This window comes from Sesamum indicum, unplaced genomic scaffold (genome assembly GCF_000512975.1).
Source record: "Sesamum indicum cultivar Zhongzhi No. 13 unplaced genomic scaffold, S_indicum_v1.0 scaffold00109, whole genome shotgun sequence".
NCBI classification, from domain to species: domain Eukaryota; kingdom Viridiplantae; phylum Streptophyta; class Magnoliopsida; order Lamiales; family Pedaliaceae; genus Sesamum; species Sesamum indicum.
The window spans coordinates 571,492-588,275 of NW_011628044.1; the positions used below are offsets into that span (position 1 = coordinate 571,492).

At 35.6% G+C, this 16,784-nt stretch overlaps 3 protein-coding genes across 10 annotated transcripts; 1 reads left to right on the forward strand and 2 right to left on the reverse strand.

Annotated features, from left to right (window-relative positions):
* Positions 1–452, reverse strand: LOC105178937 (60S ribosomal protein L29-1; the record flags this gene model as incomplete). Its single annotated transcript, XM_020699466.1, has 3 exons — positions 344–452; positions 132–252; positions 1–39 (listed from the first exon to the last, which is right to left on the reverse strand). Coding segments are annotated over exons 2-3 (141 nt in total), but the record flags the coding sequence as incomplete, so codon positions are not given.
* A 1,418-nt stretch (positions 453–1,870) lies between these two features.
* LOC105178906 (GTP-binding protein SAR1A) lies at positions 1,871–3,810 on the forward strand. The gene is made up of 3 exons (XM_011102485.2): positions 1,871–2,129; positions 2,417–2,548; positions 3,259–3,810. The coding sequence occupies exons 1-3, from the start codon at positions 2,001–2,003 to the stop codon at positions 3,577–3,579; spliced, it is 582 nt and encodes a 193-aa protein (XP_011100787.1). The 5' UTR covers positions 1,871–2,000; the 3' UTR covers positions 3,580–3,810.
* A 159-nt stretch (positions 3,811–3,969) lies between these two features.
* On the reverse strand, positions 3,970–12,972 carry LOC105178907 (calmodulin-binding transcription activator 5). 8 transcript variants are annotated; one of them, XM_011102487.2, is made up of 14 exons: positions 12,883–12,972; positions 12,561–12,663; positions 11,608–11,733; positions 11,321–11,436; positions 10,544–10,632; positions 10,329–10,374; positions 8,682–8,820; positions 8,259–8,378; positions 8,109–8,167; positions 7,046–7,477; positions 5,926–6,620; positions 5,065–5,611; positions 4,486–4,794; positions 3,970–4,416 (listed from the first exon to the last, which is right to left on the reverse strand). In XM_011102487.2, the coding sequence occupies exons 2-14, from the start codon at positions 12,625–12,627 to the stop codon at positions 4,372–4,374; spliced, it is 2,790 nt and encodes a 929-aa protein (XP_011100789.1). In that variant the 5' UTR covers positions 12,628–12,663; positions 12,883–12,972; the 3' UTR covers positions 3,970–4,371. The 8 variants fall into 8 exon arrangements, with proteins under 8 accessions (XP_011100789.1, XP_011100793.1, XP_011100790.1 ...); XM_011102491.2 differs by lacking the exon at positions 12,883–12,972 and having other exon boundaries at positions 11,649–11,733; positions 12,561–12,863; XM_011102488.2 differs by lacking the exon at positions 12,883–12,972 and having other exon boundaries at positions 8,682–8,814; positions 12,561–12,863.
* Positions 12,973–16,784: the final 3,812 nt, after the last annotated feature.

Consider the following 16,784-nt stretch of genomic DNA (forward strand, 5'->3'; position numbering starts at 1 on the left):
CCTTGCATACCTCTGGTTCCTCAAAAACTTGGGATCCATCTAACAAAATTCAGGAAAGAAGGAAAAGAAAACTCCCTATCAATACACACAACATAAACAAAAGAGATAAACAAGACACAAGTAAAAGGTACCCCTTTGGTGGAGGTGTGGCGATGGCGCTTGGGCTTCTTGATGCCGTTCTTGTGGGCCTTGTACGATTGGTTGTGCGCAGTGTGATTCTTCGACTTCGCCATTTCTGTTGTCTTCTCGGTTCTGATACAGAAAAACAGATACGGATTCAGAAAAAGAAATTCAATTCAAAGAGATCGAACAACATCGTGTACGCATACAACACACACATTACAGTGTTGATGCGTCGCTGAGTTTTACCAGGATGAAGCAGCTGGCGACGCAGTTGTGGAAGGACACTGATGAGTTTTGCTTTGTTTTATCAAGTTGTGTAACCCTAGCTATGTGGTGTCTGAAATGACGAATTTGTCCTACAATTTTGGGCTGGAACAGAATCCAAAATGGGCCTTGCCATCTGTGAAAGAATTGGGCTTTTCTTATTTTCATCAACCTAACTTCAAAGTAATGGGCTCATCGGATCTTAGATCTCCGAAGCCCAAATTCTTCTGTAATCTTGACGCCTGAGGCCCAAATCTGGCCCACGTAGAATTCAAAGCCTATAATTCTTACTTCATACCAAGTCAAAACTGAACAAGTAAAAACACAAAGACCCAAATAAGAGAACTATTTCATATTATATTTTATCAAGAAAAAGGCATAAAAGGAGAATCAAATCTCGAAATTTTTTATTTGGATCGAATTTGATTTCATCTAAATTAATTATACAATAATTATAATATATTTGTTGTATAATTTATAAAAAGAGATAATTATACTCTCTTTTCTAAGTTTTCGTGTAATTATACGTAAACTTTCTATGGTTTAAAAAATTACATCTAGCACCCTTTATGTTTGCTTCCATTTAACAAATAAGTTCCTTTTGTTAGACAAAATTCATCAAATTTATTGATGTCAACAAAAAAATAATTAAAAAAATATTGATATTTACCCCCAATTGACTTATTACTAACTTATTACAGATCAAATAAATCTTCTTATGACCAAAATATTTCACTGTGGAGGGACTTATTTATTAGACGGAAGCAAATTTCAGAGGTGTTAGATGTAATTTCCCAAAACACATGAATTCTACATGTAATTACACCAAATCTCAAGAAAGGGAAGTGTAATTAATCCTAAAAAAATTGACTAATGACAAATGTGATACCGAATATATCATATTTATTATATAATTAATTTGATCTGATTAAACATAACTTAAGTTATATATTTTCATTGAATTTTGAGATCCTAAATAAAAAATATAAAAAATTGATCCACGTGTAAGGCGTGGTCAAATTTGTCATAATCCAAGAAAGTAGAGTAGCCAATAACAATATGGACTTTTGTATTTTGACCACAAGTAGAAACATGAAGCCTTCTTGCAGTGTGAGTGCTTGCACCTTATACTTTTCTACAACTCTTGCCTCGAACATTGAATCAACCAATCACACAATAAATATATCATATTTATTATGTAGTTGTTTATTTTTTTTAATTATACATTAATTATATAATTGGTATTTTATATTTGTCATATGATCGATTTAAATTTATCCGAGTCAGGTCCGAGGTAGAATTACCCGGTCCATGACTATCCTCATCTTGCTATGACGCTTCTCATCCAATAACAATCCTCCACGTTGTTCAAAACCATTATAAACCGGCTGACTCTAGTTGTCCACCCCTCCACGTAGTCACTCCGCTACTTTTTCAGCCGGTAGTCAGTTCTTTGTCTCTTTTATTCTTCGGTTTGTTCTTTTCCATTTATGGTTTCTTCTTGTTCACCTACTGCTTTCAGAGCTAAGTTCTGTTGAATTCTCCAACTGGGTTTTCGTTGATTGATTTTCTTCTTAAAAGGGAGAGGAGAGAAAAAAGGGGCAAAAAGAAGAATGTTTCTTTTGGATTGGTTTTATGGAATATTAGCAACCTTGGGATTGTATAAGAAGGAGGCAAAGATTTTGTTTTTAGGTCTTGATAATGCTGGCAAAACCACCTTGCTTCAAATGTTGAAAGATGAGGTCACAATGCTATATTCTTCATTTAAATATATTGATTTTACTGTAATTTCAAGATTATGTATGCTGTTCAGCCTATCATGTAAGTTTGCATCATGATGCATGAATTTGAGAAGTCAGTACCCTGCTTTTTACTATTTGATTATGTATCTGAGCAGCTAAACTTTTCTTGGATGCAATAAGTGTTTGTTTTTTTGCTCAATTCTAGTTTATTTTTCTGAATCCTGGTATTTTCAAGCATGTTTCATGTTGTCTTCATGAATTATATGATGGTGTGAGTTCTGGTGCAGAGGCTGGTGCAACACCAACCAACTCAGTATCCAACGTCAGAGGAGCTGAGTATTGGGAAAATAAAATTCAAAGCTTTTGATTTGGGCGGTCACCGAATTGCTCGAAGAGTGTGGAAGGACTATTATGCTAAGGTTAATATTCCTAAATTATTCAAAACAAAATTCTAACTGCAGCTCCTGCCTCTTGATCATGGGGGGCTGAGGCATTCATGGCTTTGAATATGGCTCATAATCTTATCTGTGATGTAATGTTTATTGAAAGCACACTGTTTAGTATGTTCAGAAGTTGCCATGCTACTTGATGCTAGTTAGATTGTTTTCTGACCTTACATTAGTTGAATTATTAACTTTATCGGTAAACCATTGAAGCTTTTGTCATATGGTCTGTCTGGTGATTGGGATATTGTCAGAAGGGTAAATTTTATGAACATATACTCTGAAAGATATATGTTGTGGTGGTTTTATTGTATTTCATGCTTGGTTATTTTCATGGTTCAAGTATTGTAAATTTTTTTAGCTGACTTTCAAGAAGTTGGTAGAAGTTACTTCAAAATCCTTTTCTTCTTTACTTTTCAAAGAATGCTGTATAGCGTTGGAACTACCTATGGGAGAAGAAGGTCAATACCAATACACATCCCACTACCTACCCTTCAGCTCTCATCCCCACCAACCCAAAGACAGAAAAATTTTTCAGAGAAAAAAATAAGGACCCTCTGTCTTTGTTTTGTGTAACTACTTCTGGTGCGAAGTCTGAGTGATTTCCTTTCTTGTGCTTGTTTGTTGATTTCATTTCTTGATCTAGCAACTTATTCTGTGTATCCATTTCACGGTATATGTTTTAGGTTGATGCTGTGGTGTATATTGTTGATGCATACGACAAAGAACGTTTTGCTGAATCGAAGAAGGAACTGGATGCACTTCTATCGGATGAGGCATTAGTAAGCGTACCATTTCTCATTCTGGGGAACAAGATCGATATACCCTATGCTGCTTCAGAGGATGAGCTGCGTTATTACATGGGTCTGACTGGTCTCACCACCGGTAAAGGTAAGGTTAATCTGGCTGACACCAATGTTCGACCGATTGAGGTTTTCATGTGCAGCATTGTCCGCAAAATGGGGTATGGTGAGGGCTTCAGATGGGTGTCTCAGTACATTAAGTAGCCATGCGTAAAGAGAAGAACATATTGCCGTTGGAGGAAGGAGCTTTTCTTAGTCGTAACTGCAAGTTTGATGAATGTATGTGTTCAGTTTGTCTTGAAGTGGAGCTAACACACAGTTGAATGCTTTCTAGGAAATAGCGAAAAGTCAAGAACTAAATATTTTAATAAATTACTACATTGAAGTTTAGACAATTTTGAGTTTGGAAACATACAGATGTAGATGTTTGATGTGTATTTCCTGTTTTCTTTTAGTACATAGAAAAGAATTAACTGAAGAAATTGTTTAATATTCCAAGTTTATCCCCATCCATTTGTGAAAACTCCGGAGGCGCAGCATGCATGGCAATCAAGGGGCATATGATTCTAGGATTAACAAGGTCACAACTATTTATAGCTAAGAACTATATAGACATGTCTTCAATACATCACTGGCACCCATCAATACATAAGACCCCAGTAACAAATTGGACCAAGATTCGAACACAAAGATATATACTAAAAAGTAAAAACTACCAGGAATTTCAGGAAAACCTCAGATACTAGTGAAGAACAAGAGAAAATCAGTAGTAATCACCTCGCATTTTCATTGAACTTGTAGGAAGAGGTGAAAATCAAGCACCTACTTAAAACATAAAAAATTTACAAATTTACACAACCACCATGCTAAAACATATAAGCCTCCAGCGAAATCTTCTAGATATCCTAAATGGTGTCACTGTATACGAACGCAGCATCTTTAAGGAATGGCAGTTGAGCGAAGTTTCCATTAGAATAGTTCGTGCTTCCTTTTCTCTTATCCCATTTGGAGATCAGGATGGAGAAGTCCTTCATATTCCAGCTGCACAGATCATAAATTAGTGACAGACTTAACTTTGAAGAATGACATAATAATAGAAGAACCGTCTACCTTTGCTTTATTATGTTCTAACTTCATCCTTCTATAAGCTTCTTGTGCTTGCTTCGACCGAAACATCGCCTGAACCCTTACGACGGATTGCTCAACACGCTCTTCAGCTTGTTTCCTGCTAGCTTGGAAGAAGTCCTCTTCCACATCACTCTCTTCATTGGGCTCTCTGGGAGTTTCAGCAGGTTGAACCTGAAGCCCACGGAAGCCTTTTCTCTTCAGCCGCCATCGCAGTATTGCTTTCTCTAGGACCCCAACTGACCAAACAATTTTACGGTACTGCCTCCTGACTTGGAAACCTCTGAACATAGCCTGCAGTAGAGAACCCAAGTCAGACGCTTTCCAGCAGAAACTTGATATCCTTATATTCAAATTACAACTATGCCAAGTTCTTCAATCCAGATAATCTTCTTTTTATTGGATGAAAAAAGAAAAATGTTTTGGTTTATCCTGTACTACTAATTCTCATAGTATCCAGCAACCAAATCTCGACTATTGAGCCATGTGCTCGTGAAACATATCTGGAACCGAGTTACCCTGTAAAAGAAGAAAAAGAGAACCAACCATATTTAGCTCACTTACTTGAATTTTAATGGCCTGCCGACGCATGTTAAGGAATTCCTTCCTGATCTTCCAAGTACGAAATCTGTGCTGGATTCTAGCAGCAGCCACGATCTTTTTGCGTGTCTCATAATTGCGGAAAGCATGCTGGATCTTCATTGCTGCAACTATGTTTCGTGCTTCAAGCTCTGGATTTGAGGATTCAACTACTTTTGTCCGTATTTTGAGTGAGTGCTCCCTGAATGCAGTCTGTATCCGTGCAGCTGCATCAGCAGCTGTTCGGTAAGCCGCGAGGGTATCCTTCAGATACAACTCGTCCTCACTGAAATTTCCAGGGTTCACCGTCTCGTTTGTGGTAGTTTGCAGCGATCCGCTAACATTTCCAGCCAATGTCATATCATCAAATTGGGCAACTAAAGCTTTCTCAGCAAGATAAGCTGCCAAACCATCATAACCATTTTTAGAAGCAAGATCATGAGCACTGCACCCCCCAGGATTTTGTGAGGTCGGATCTGTGACTAAATTTGGCTTTGCTCCAGCAGATAAAAGGGTTGCCACCATTTTCTCCCTGAATATTTAAGATAACTTAATACATCAAAACATACAAAAAGAATTCACTGATTAATGATTAAGATTTTTAAACAATACACCAACAGTGCTGAAATTTCCAATTATTGGTCTTTTGTAATTAGACAAACTCAATCCCCAAGAAACCAACAATGAAGTTGCCTATACAATGCAGCATAGACCCAACAGAACCTGGGAATAGGGAAGATGAAACTTTTATAGATCCAAACAACAGACAATTGTTTTAAGATGTCAGCATAAAATAAAGTTTGGCAAATTAAGCATCGACGATTCCTTGAGAATTCAGTACTGTACCTTCCATAATACGCAGCCCAATGTAGAGCGGTCCATCCAAATTTGTCTCGATAATCCAATGATAAGCCAGACCATGAATATGGGTAAACAGCCCATGTATAGCCAAGGATGGAACACAAATGAATTACACCTAGACCTTGTTCATCACGTTCAGAAATTTTACACCCTGCTACCACTTTTTCTAGTAACCATTCTTGTAGTCTATTCTGTAAAGTCAACTCAAACAATTTATCTTTTGCCTGGGGAAAGGACATTTTGGTATCTTCAATCACTTTGGCCATATGCAACCAACCATCAGAGATATGTGAGGTCTTCTGAGCAAAAGCTTTGGCTTCCTTTAAAGCGGTTGGGGATAATTTAGTGGAATAAATACTCAGGCCCTTGGATGATGAAAACAATAAATGAGCAAGCCTCATCTGAAGTTGGAATTCTTCCCAATCAGTTTTATTCTCAAATGAAACTGTGCCAGGCTGTACAGGAGCACGGATTTCAAAAGTTAAGACCTGGCTGATAGGTTTATGCCCGTCAAAAGTGATATACAGATTCCCTAGTTTAGGAGCTTGCGGCGGAATTAAACAACGAAAGACTCCTGCTTGGACAACGTCTACCGGAAGTAAAGAATCTCCACATGCAAGATACAATTTGGATTCTGAGTAGGGTAGCTGTCCTTCATTAAAAAAGCCAACTACCAAGATCTGCATGACAATTACTGGGTCAACAAACTGTTATCTAAAATAATTTCTATATCCCGTCCCAGGTTATATTCCAAGTTGATTAATGCCACTACAGATAAAGTTTACATATTAACTGTTAAACAAGACAACTTTCTTACTTCCTTTTAGCGCAAGATGGCGCAACATGTATATAATCAAACAAAAATGTCTTTCTAGTCCTGAGAGATTTTCACACTGCATACAAATATCAACTCTATCTCATTGTTTGAACATTCCCATCAACCTTCATTTAGTGGCATGATTGTTGGTTTCCAAAACAGCTACTGTCCTTTTGACTCTTAGAGTTAATTATTCGTAAACAAGGCTGTATTTTCAAATGTAAATTATGGGAAGTATACCAACAGAAGAGAGCAAATAGTAAGGTAAACAGCAGTGGTGAAACAAACCTTTGTTTCTTCAGTTGAAAGAGCCCATGCAGGTGAGACATCTGTTATTGTGAATATCGGGCCCAGCGGAGATGAGTCATGACTATCCATCAGTGGATATGTGGAAGACTGGTGGCCAGCTAAATTTGAGGATTCCAGAGTGTGATCATCCACTGATTCTGGGGATTCAGCAATAATGTGTGTCACCCACCTTCCAAAACTGTCCTGTGATTGCAAACCGTCTTTGCCAAGATTATACAAAGAACCAGCTCCACCTGATGGCATAAGTCCAGAAACCATAGTCTCTGAATTGACAATCGTATCTTGTTCCACTGTCTGGTAGGACATATTGTTGGGAGAGGTATAATTAATGGAACTCCTCCCAGCAACTGGTTCAGAAAAACTGTTGGTAGAACATTCTGGGGACACCTTATTATTTGATGGGGCATCATCCTATAATCAAACAGTTACAGTAATTCTTTATCAAAAAAAGCAGGCATCAAGTAGTTCATTCTTGAAATTGACCAGGTATAGATCAGGCATATGACCATTTTTGGTTGTTTGATGAAGTTAAAGAAACAAAAAGAAAAATTACACAACAGGGTAGCAGAACAACATTGTTGCCATTCTAGTCTTAAGTTATTTACATTAAGAGACGTAACAACAATCTATAGGCATAAGACAATAGATTATGTTAAGATGAACTTGGGTGGACATCTCCAGCAAACCAAACATGAGAAGATCACCTTGAGCAAGGAATGAAATACCAACTGTATAAAGGATGAAAAGTCTTATACTGTACATGCTTAAAGCAAAAAAGGTCTGCTGCCACATTCTTACAGATGCATAGGGAATGTTTATGCATCAAGCCAGTCCATGCAAACAAATTCACATATTTAGCTCATATATTAACTGAACTACCTGAAGTTTTGTGTCATATTTAGACACACCTTGATCAAATGATTTACATTATTTCTAATGCATCAGAACGGACCTTCATAGGTACAGCAGGGAGCATTTATTATCATATTAGGAGGATTGGAATCCCTATTAGATACACAGAGAGAGAACCACGTCCACTTACATTAATTCTGTAACTGTTCATCTGATACTGATTTTGCAACTCAAAGCCTGCAGTTGTTCCTGCACCAAGAAAATTGCATGCATAAGAAAATAAAAATAAAAAACTAAGCAATTAGCAAATTCTCAAGAATATGGACATAAGGGGTTGCACCTTGTTGTCGTGTAATCAGTCTGTGGGGATCATCTGGCACCAAAAGCTCATCCCATTCAAGCGTATTTATCTCATAGAGCCTCTGTTCATGATGTTTAACGGTCACACTGTCATGACACTCTGGAAACCATAGAGAACTTGATTATTAGCCGTGCCGGCAAGAACTCCATATGAAATCCTTTGGGTTCAACTTTATATTCTTTATGTAGGACATATCCCCACCTTTGTAAATGACAAAGATATGACACACTTATACAATCTTGGAAATTGAACAGTCTGTTACCACAAAATGGTTGCAACTCTTTTTAATTATAATAGCTAGTAACTTTAGACTTTCTGAAAGGGCTGATCTCTTCCCAAGAGAACCAGACGTGTTAAATCCGAGTGGTAAAGCAAATTAACTTTGCACAAATTTTAAATCACCTAAATATGAACCGGTGCTGCCATAATATACTCGGTCTACTGCAGAATCAGATTCTTCGGACATAGGCCAAGTAGCAGACAGGTCAGAGCCAGCAGAATTAGAGTTGGAGTTCACAGGTGTGGCTGGGGAACCCTGCAACTGCGTCAAAGGGTAACCAAAATTAGGTGCAAAATCATATTTGTAACTTCAGATGTGCGACATTGATTAGAGTAAGTTTATGTTGCAAAATGGTCTCTGAAAAACGGAAAAAAGAGGAGAGAATGATAATTTTACCAAACACTAGATCTTTGTTTCTGAAACCAGATACTCCTTATGAGGATTAGTGGGTCTTGGAGAAGTTGAAATCATACATGACATACAAGCAACAAAAAGAAATGGCAGAAGAGACAGGAAGACCATAACCATCCTCCAATTACAGCAATTCAAAGACTGTGCAAATACTGATATCACGTTGATGGTTCCCAAAGTAAAACTTCCGGAGAGAGTGATTGAGAAATGATTCAAGCTTGGATGACATCTTTCATGGAATATATTCGAATACGTACCCAGATGATTTCATATGGAAGCTATTTCCTTGTTAAAATAGTAAATGGAGTGGTATACAGAGTGAAACAATGGTATACATGTTTAACATGGAAGAAATTTCCATGTTAAAATAGTCAATGGACTGACATACAGGGTATACCTACGGTCTTCTAACAATTTTCATAAATTAGAAGGCATGTGATAGATTCTCTGCAGTTGATTTTAGAAACAAAGGGTGCTGACATGGGTGAATAAAATGTTATCACAAATACATACAAGAAATCCATGACGCATAAAGCCCTCTACCAAAATTGCGGAGAAAAATTCATCAATGGAAGAACTCAAAGTAATTTCAAATGACTAAGTGTAAGTTTTGTCGGTGTAATTGCAGAAGGAGCTGACGATGTAGCTCATGAAAACCATAAATATTCCAGTGCTTCAGCTCATTATTCTGAGGGAACAAGATATCAGAGATGATGTCAGGATCATCTTTCAAAAGATTAAGGTGGGATAGATTAATATGAGGAATGCCACCAGATCTTCCTTGATTTGCAAATTCTGGTCAGACTAAATGGAATAGAAATGAGTAAAACACTAAAACCTGAGATGCTATAGGGGACCAGATCTTGGTTCTCCTAATATACAGTAGCAGTTAGGTGTGACTGAGAAGAATAATGGAAGAGTAAGACATATGCTTTAGAAGAAAGAGATAGACCAAGGATAATGGTTTAGGCACAACCTTAGAAGGCCACTGGATCTACCACTTAAGAAAAATGATGGGACTAGCATCAATACTAAGATCTGAGAAAGAGATCAGCATCAAACAAACATGAAACACAGTAACTGAAGACATACGCAAACATTTTACTTTTTTAATTTGTTTCATGGCCCTTGATAATCCAAGGTGGAAATTGAGCATTCATCCAGCCAACCCTAAATAAATACGGTTTCTGGACTTGTTAAGTTGACATGAGGTGAATGGATGAAATAAATTATGTGCTAAATACTGAGAAAATAATGTGTTACCTCCCAAGATGCTTCATTATATATATTTCTAAAGACTAAAAATGTTATACAAAATAAGTCACTGAAAATAATAATTTAACTGACGAACAACAAACCTCTTGAGTTTCACGATAGTGTACAAGGACAATATGCTCCAGAGACCTGCAATACATGCATGAAGAAATTAACAGAAGTTTATAATTGACATGAGCAGATTCCTCACTAAAATTTCACATAAAGACTTCATCAACTTGACAAGTGGCCAGAGAAATAAGAGACAAGGGCATTAGGTGGATGCCTAGACTTAGACAGAGGTTTCATGATTGCATACTTGTCAAGTAGCCAGTAACATCGGCGAACAAAAGTTGGATTGTCTTCCCCATGTGCATAGTATACATGAATTCGTTCCTCGTTGCCGACCTGTAACAGAAACAATACGATGGTTGCATGTCAAATATAGAAATAAATGACACATTCTATAAATCAAGCCAGTAGACCAACCGTCTTCATGCAAAAAATGAAGCAGGAAATCTATATAGTGTAACTAAATGCTCACAGACAAAATAAGGAAATATAAGCAGGCATTATGCGAGATAATCCAAAGAACTGAAATAAGCAACGCCTTACACTAAAATTTCTGCATGAACAACAAATAAGAATCCTTTTGGACAGATAAACAAACAGTAAAAGAGATCCTAAACTATCAATCTAGAAATTTCTCGTCTTCTCAAACCCTATGAGCCTGAAACTTCCTTATATAACACATCCATATGCTCAAACCACATCCAGCAGGTGAAAGTAATAACTTATATTGGCCACACTCTAAAAACAAAAGCCAGCATCAAAATGCATCATGATGGTGATAAACTCCAAACTGTGTACAGGCCAATGTAATTTCCTAGAGTGGATTAACAAGCTTGAGGCTCCAACGGAATTGCTAGCTCAAAAATGTTTTGATTTGTCCTGATACTTATCAACAAGATATACTGTTACTGCAAATTAAAGAAAAAAATGAGGAATACAAATTAAAGGACGTTCTTCCATTTTCCCACCATAAGACACATTTACAATACTGTCCATGACATATTAAGGCACAAGACAACCGTACTTTCAAGTGTTCATGAGCTTCTTTAACAGTTTTTCCATCCTTTTTCTTCTTCCAGTTATGGCCATCTTTCCGAAAATTCCGGAGCATCTTACGGTCAAACAACACAATTGTGCCACCTATTTCACCAAAATACGATCAAAGTTAGTCAGCCAGAAGCATTCTATAATCCACTTTATCTAAACAAACTCAATCATGTTGATGCTTAAATGGAACAAGTCAGATTTTTTAAGTTCATTTTTTTGTCAACTATAAATGTCAAAAAATATGTAATCATAAAAAATTATTACTTTTTGGCAAATTCACGGGTTTGACGTAAACAGTGAAATACTTGTGGTTACAGAGTATGGCATGAATCTCATTTGGTCTGAGCCATCTTGCCTTGGCTTCCTCCATCATGTTACCAACATCCAAATCTGTTCATGCAACAAGGTCCAATTAATGGATGACAAAATATTAGAAGGATAGCGAACATATAAATATTCTCCTTATGTTCATGCTTATAATCAAGAAGAACAAACAGAAACAGAACCATTCAAGATCAAGCAATTCATATTGACATATAACGATCAAAACAGTAATTCAAAAGCCGACTTGTTATGCTCATAAGTTAAGAAAATAGTATTAACAATAAAGTATCCAGTACGTGGTGCCTTATAATCAAAACTGTATACGGGGCCTCACTTTAATCCTCTGCAGGTTTAACATAAATCGATAAATCATTTTTAGTTGCTACACCCAGACCCCAGTGCTTCACTATGAAAGATAGTCCGAGTCAACCCCTCATCTTCAGCCCTCATCATCCCAAGAGAAACTAAAAGAAGGAAAAAAGAAAAAGTTCATAGACATAAGTAACTGTGTATCAACTTAGTTCCATCCTATTTTGCATCAGTTTGCTTGTCATCTACAAAATGAATACAACTATCAGCAACTGATTTTTTACCACTGACTTTCTTCTACAGCAAGTCCTCAGAGAAGAAAAGCACAATTTCGTTTGCTTTGTCAACTACAAAGCTAGTTCATGTACCTCACTCGCTACTATTTAAATTTATTGTATTCCATTCGCTAATCAAGACAGCCAAAGTCCAAACTACCCGCTGATGATCAGCAAAACCCTAAGAACCCGCAATTCAATTGTTGACTAACCCATCGCAACTATACCAACCCTACCGGCATCAAGACATTCACAAATCAAATTGCACAAACACATCATACAAGCATGTGCAAAATGAGCTACATGTACCTTCCAAGGTGCGGAAGCCATGAATCTCCGACCCAACGAATCGACCCCGTACACCTGTATTCTCCATCAATCCACCATTCGACACACAAACAACTCTAATTTCCTGAAGAAAAAAAGACCCTAATACGATCAAATCCAGAATCAGACAAATGTTGTATGTTCAATTTTTTGACAATATTATATAGCGGATAATTGCAAATGAGAAAGGAGATAAAAGAGAAAGGGGAGGGTGAAAATAATGAGCTGCTTTTGGAGAGCGACAGCACAATAGCGATTGAAACAAGTCGTAGTTTTTCATCAAGAATTGTAGGTGTAGGATTACAAGCGTCGAGTAAAATCTTCGTTGGAGCAATGGAGCTTCTCTTTTAGTCAAACCTCAGTCCATGCCCCTACATTTACTCTTCAACTGCTCTTTTTTTGATTAATTAATTCTGATTGAATATCGAATAATTTAATTACACCAACCCTTCAACTTATTATAAACTTTTCAACTTGCTATAGTGGTTTGGTGTGCATTGCCCATTCTATGCCACTATCTTATCCTCCTCCTTTTTTTTTCCTTTTGATTCTTGCAAAGAAATAATAAAACATTAATAATCATCAAAATAAAATTTACATAAACGAGGCATAAGACATATTTAAGGAAATTTGAATTTAAAAATCTAAATTACAATCAAGATTTGGTTTATATGGTGGTCCCATTTTTAAATGATTTGTAAATGCACCTAAATGTTTTGGTTAATAAAACCTTGTATGATTTTGAAATTTATCTATCTTCAAATTATTGAGAAAGCATTAAATCCTACACCTATTTAAGACATATTTCTAATAATTCTTTAAATTAATATTTTAAATTTAATATCTAATACAACTAAAATTAAAAATTTATAAAACAACTAAAAAAGATTGTTAGACGTAGGGCGACAGAAGGACACGATTTCTGGTTTCTTCCTTCAATTCAAGTGAGAGTTGAGACGTGTCAGAGACTTCCACTACACTATTTTAACTTTTAAGCGGCGACGAAGTGGTTGGTTGGTTGGATGCATAAATTAACAAATAAAATATTTGAGCAGGAATAGGTAACATTCTTCCTTCATCAATTTTTTTATGTAAAGTTGCAAATTATTGTCTTTTACTAATATATATAAGAAAATATGGCATATTGTTGGTATGTACATAATTTTTATATAATATTTAAAACAAAATATTTTTTAAAATTATATTATCTATTTTTACTTACCTAATATATATATATATAAGTTAAAAATGAATGAGCACAAAAAATACCAAAAGATAGTTGTAAAAAATCATAATAAGTGGGTAAGTTAAAAATAATCATATATTCTGACACCAATAAAGTGTTTTTCACTTATAATACGTTCAAAAAATGCACAGATCTAATTGATATGCACTATACTCAAAGTTTGGGTCGAAATGAATGACAATCCTACAGAGAGGACATGCACAAAAGACGTTAGCAGTTCGACGCTCAAGTTAGTCTCAAATTTAGGAATAAATAAATAAATATAAATCGTTATGAGAAATCGAGAAGAAATTCGTAGGAAAAATTGTGACCATAGTACAATTCAAATGTTAAAGCAATAATAGAGAGTGGTTTTCCAAATTCTGAAGGGTATCCCCGTAGAAGGACTAATAGTGTCTTTGTTAGAGGACTACACCTATATATATAGAAGGGGCGTCCCCCTCTGCTGGGATTTTGCACACCTCCTTTATCCATGAAAGAAAGGGTCAAAATACGTGCGGATAAGGCTTGATTTGGTCTTATTTTCAACTGATCAGCTCACAATAACACGTCTTTGCTTGGGGGAAGACTCTTTTTGTGCGATTAATCCTATTTTGCAGGGAGTCCGTTTAGGTTTAAAAGTCCTAGATTTAGGGGGCGTCTCCCTTCTCCTGGGTTGTCTTAGTTGGCAGGGAGGGTTTTCCTATGGCTGATGTGGTCCAATGTGGACTCTGACCTCGGGATTGATGAAATGCCATATAGGAGAGTGAGCTGCCATGTATGTAGGTCTATTTATCGGGCTTTGATCATAGTCCGAGTAGGGGATCTCTTCAGCTTCCTTCATTTGCCAATCTGTTTTTTGGGAGACGCCCCCCAAAGCCGCATACCAATCTGTTTTCTGGGGAGACCCGCCAAGATCGCCTATCAAGTGCTCTTGGGCCTCTTCATGATTTGAGCCTCTCATGACTTGGGCTTCTTAAGATGTTAGGGTCTCTCATTTCTTCCTTTTTTTGGGATCGTTTTAGGCCTCTTTGGGTTAGATATATTTACATTGAGTGGTTTGTGATATTACTATATCAATTGTTTTGGACTAAATGCAATTTACCCCCCATAATATGCGAAATGAGCAAGAAAAAAAATCCTATTTTTCAAAATATGGGGATAATTTGCTATTTTATAGAGACTTTTTGCTCATTTCTCATGTCACAGGAAAAAAAATATATTTTTCTCTAATTTTTCAATACATTAATAATATTTTTAAATATAGTACATAAATTATATATTTTATTCTTATTTATAATACATTATAAGAATAAATTTTTTTGGTATACATACATAAGAACGAGAATGCTACGACTGACTTAGAAAAGAGAAAAAAAACATGTTTATCTCGTTCTGTTAGTTCATGTGCGTTATATAGATTATGGCGTATCCCTTGGCCTGTCGAGGGAGAAACCACCAGTTGAGCACTGTTGTACTGTACGATCTTATTTTATTAATGAAACTTACATTTACCCAAAAAAAAAAAAAAAAAAAAAAAAAAAAAAAAGAAAAAGCATGATTCTATGAGATTCTTTTAAGACATTATTGGATTTAGGGAGAAAAAAGAAATGGAAAAGGCAAGATAGGACATGTGAAGAAGGTAGGGTCTATGTGATTTCTAAAATATTAAAAACCGTAATTAGGACAGCAAGGAATAAAGTGGAAAAGATATGTCTGTTTTTCCGTTCAATGCACCCTAAACTCGGACTTCTTTTTAAAGTCGTTGAGCACTCAATTCAAGTGACATTTTCAACTTTTGTGGTCGGATTGAATTTTAACATACCTCTACTTAATAAATAATTAATAATTTTGCTGAGAAATTTCAAATTTAAATTTTCTCATGTGAAAATGAAAATAGGCACTAATAATTACTTGTCTCTCTTCCTAATTAAATAGAGTGTTAAAGGGCGCATCATATATTTTTCTGGAACAAATTAATCTGTTGAAATTTGTAATTGATTCTCCTTTTTGAACTCCTATGAAATTTCTTCTCTTTTATTGGCATACTTGGCATGTTGGGACTACCAAGAAAATAAAATTAAATACTAGTTAATTAAATATTCAAATTTGTACAATTAGTAAATCAGGACAAATTAGTCAAATAAAAATAGACAAGAATTTGGTAAATGAAGACAAAACAAGGTGGTAGTTATATTTTTTATTGATTGAAAACTGTTAATGATGTCATGTCAAAAAATTATGTACATAATTAATTTATAAATTTAATGATTGATTTTTTTATATATATATGTAAATATACGTTAAAAAAAGTAATGGTGAGATGAAAATAATAGTAAAACATTCTCGGTGCAAATATGTATAATCATTTTAACAATAGGCATTTCATTCCACATTATAAATTAAATTAATCTACTTCCAAACGGGAGTAACAAGATTAAGTTCCTTTCGACAAGGTCGATTTTATAAATTTTCGTATCTTATATAGTGGTAATAATTTGATTGTTCATCACTAGACAAAACAATATATTTATATGTATATTATGTCGACAAACATTTAAATTAATAGACAAAAATCTTATTTATGTGATGTCGGAAAAATTGATCAAAGCGCAAAAAGTCATATCCGCAATAAATGATTGAAGGACAACCGGAGGATCCAAATTACTTTGTTAACCCCATTTAATAAATCTTAATCTTGTGTCAGGGACTGAATCGTATCTTAAAAAATAAAATTACTCAATTCCGCTTTGTCGATACAATTACGAAAGCCGTGTTATTTTGGTAATAAGGTGACCACAAATGTGAAATGCATTGATTACGTCCACATTGATAATGTTGGAAAAACACCACAGCCGAATGTTGCTTTCTATTCGATCGTACGCTGCCAAGGTTGGTACCCCATCTCCCTTTTCGCCATTTCAAGAATTCAATTTCAAATTGATCTCCTATTGTCACATCACATGTTTATTTTTCCTATT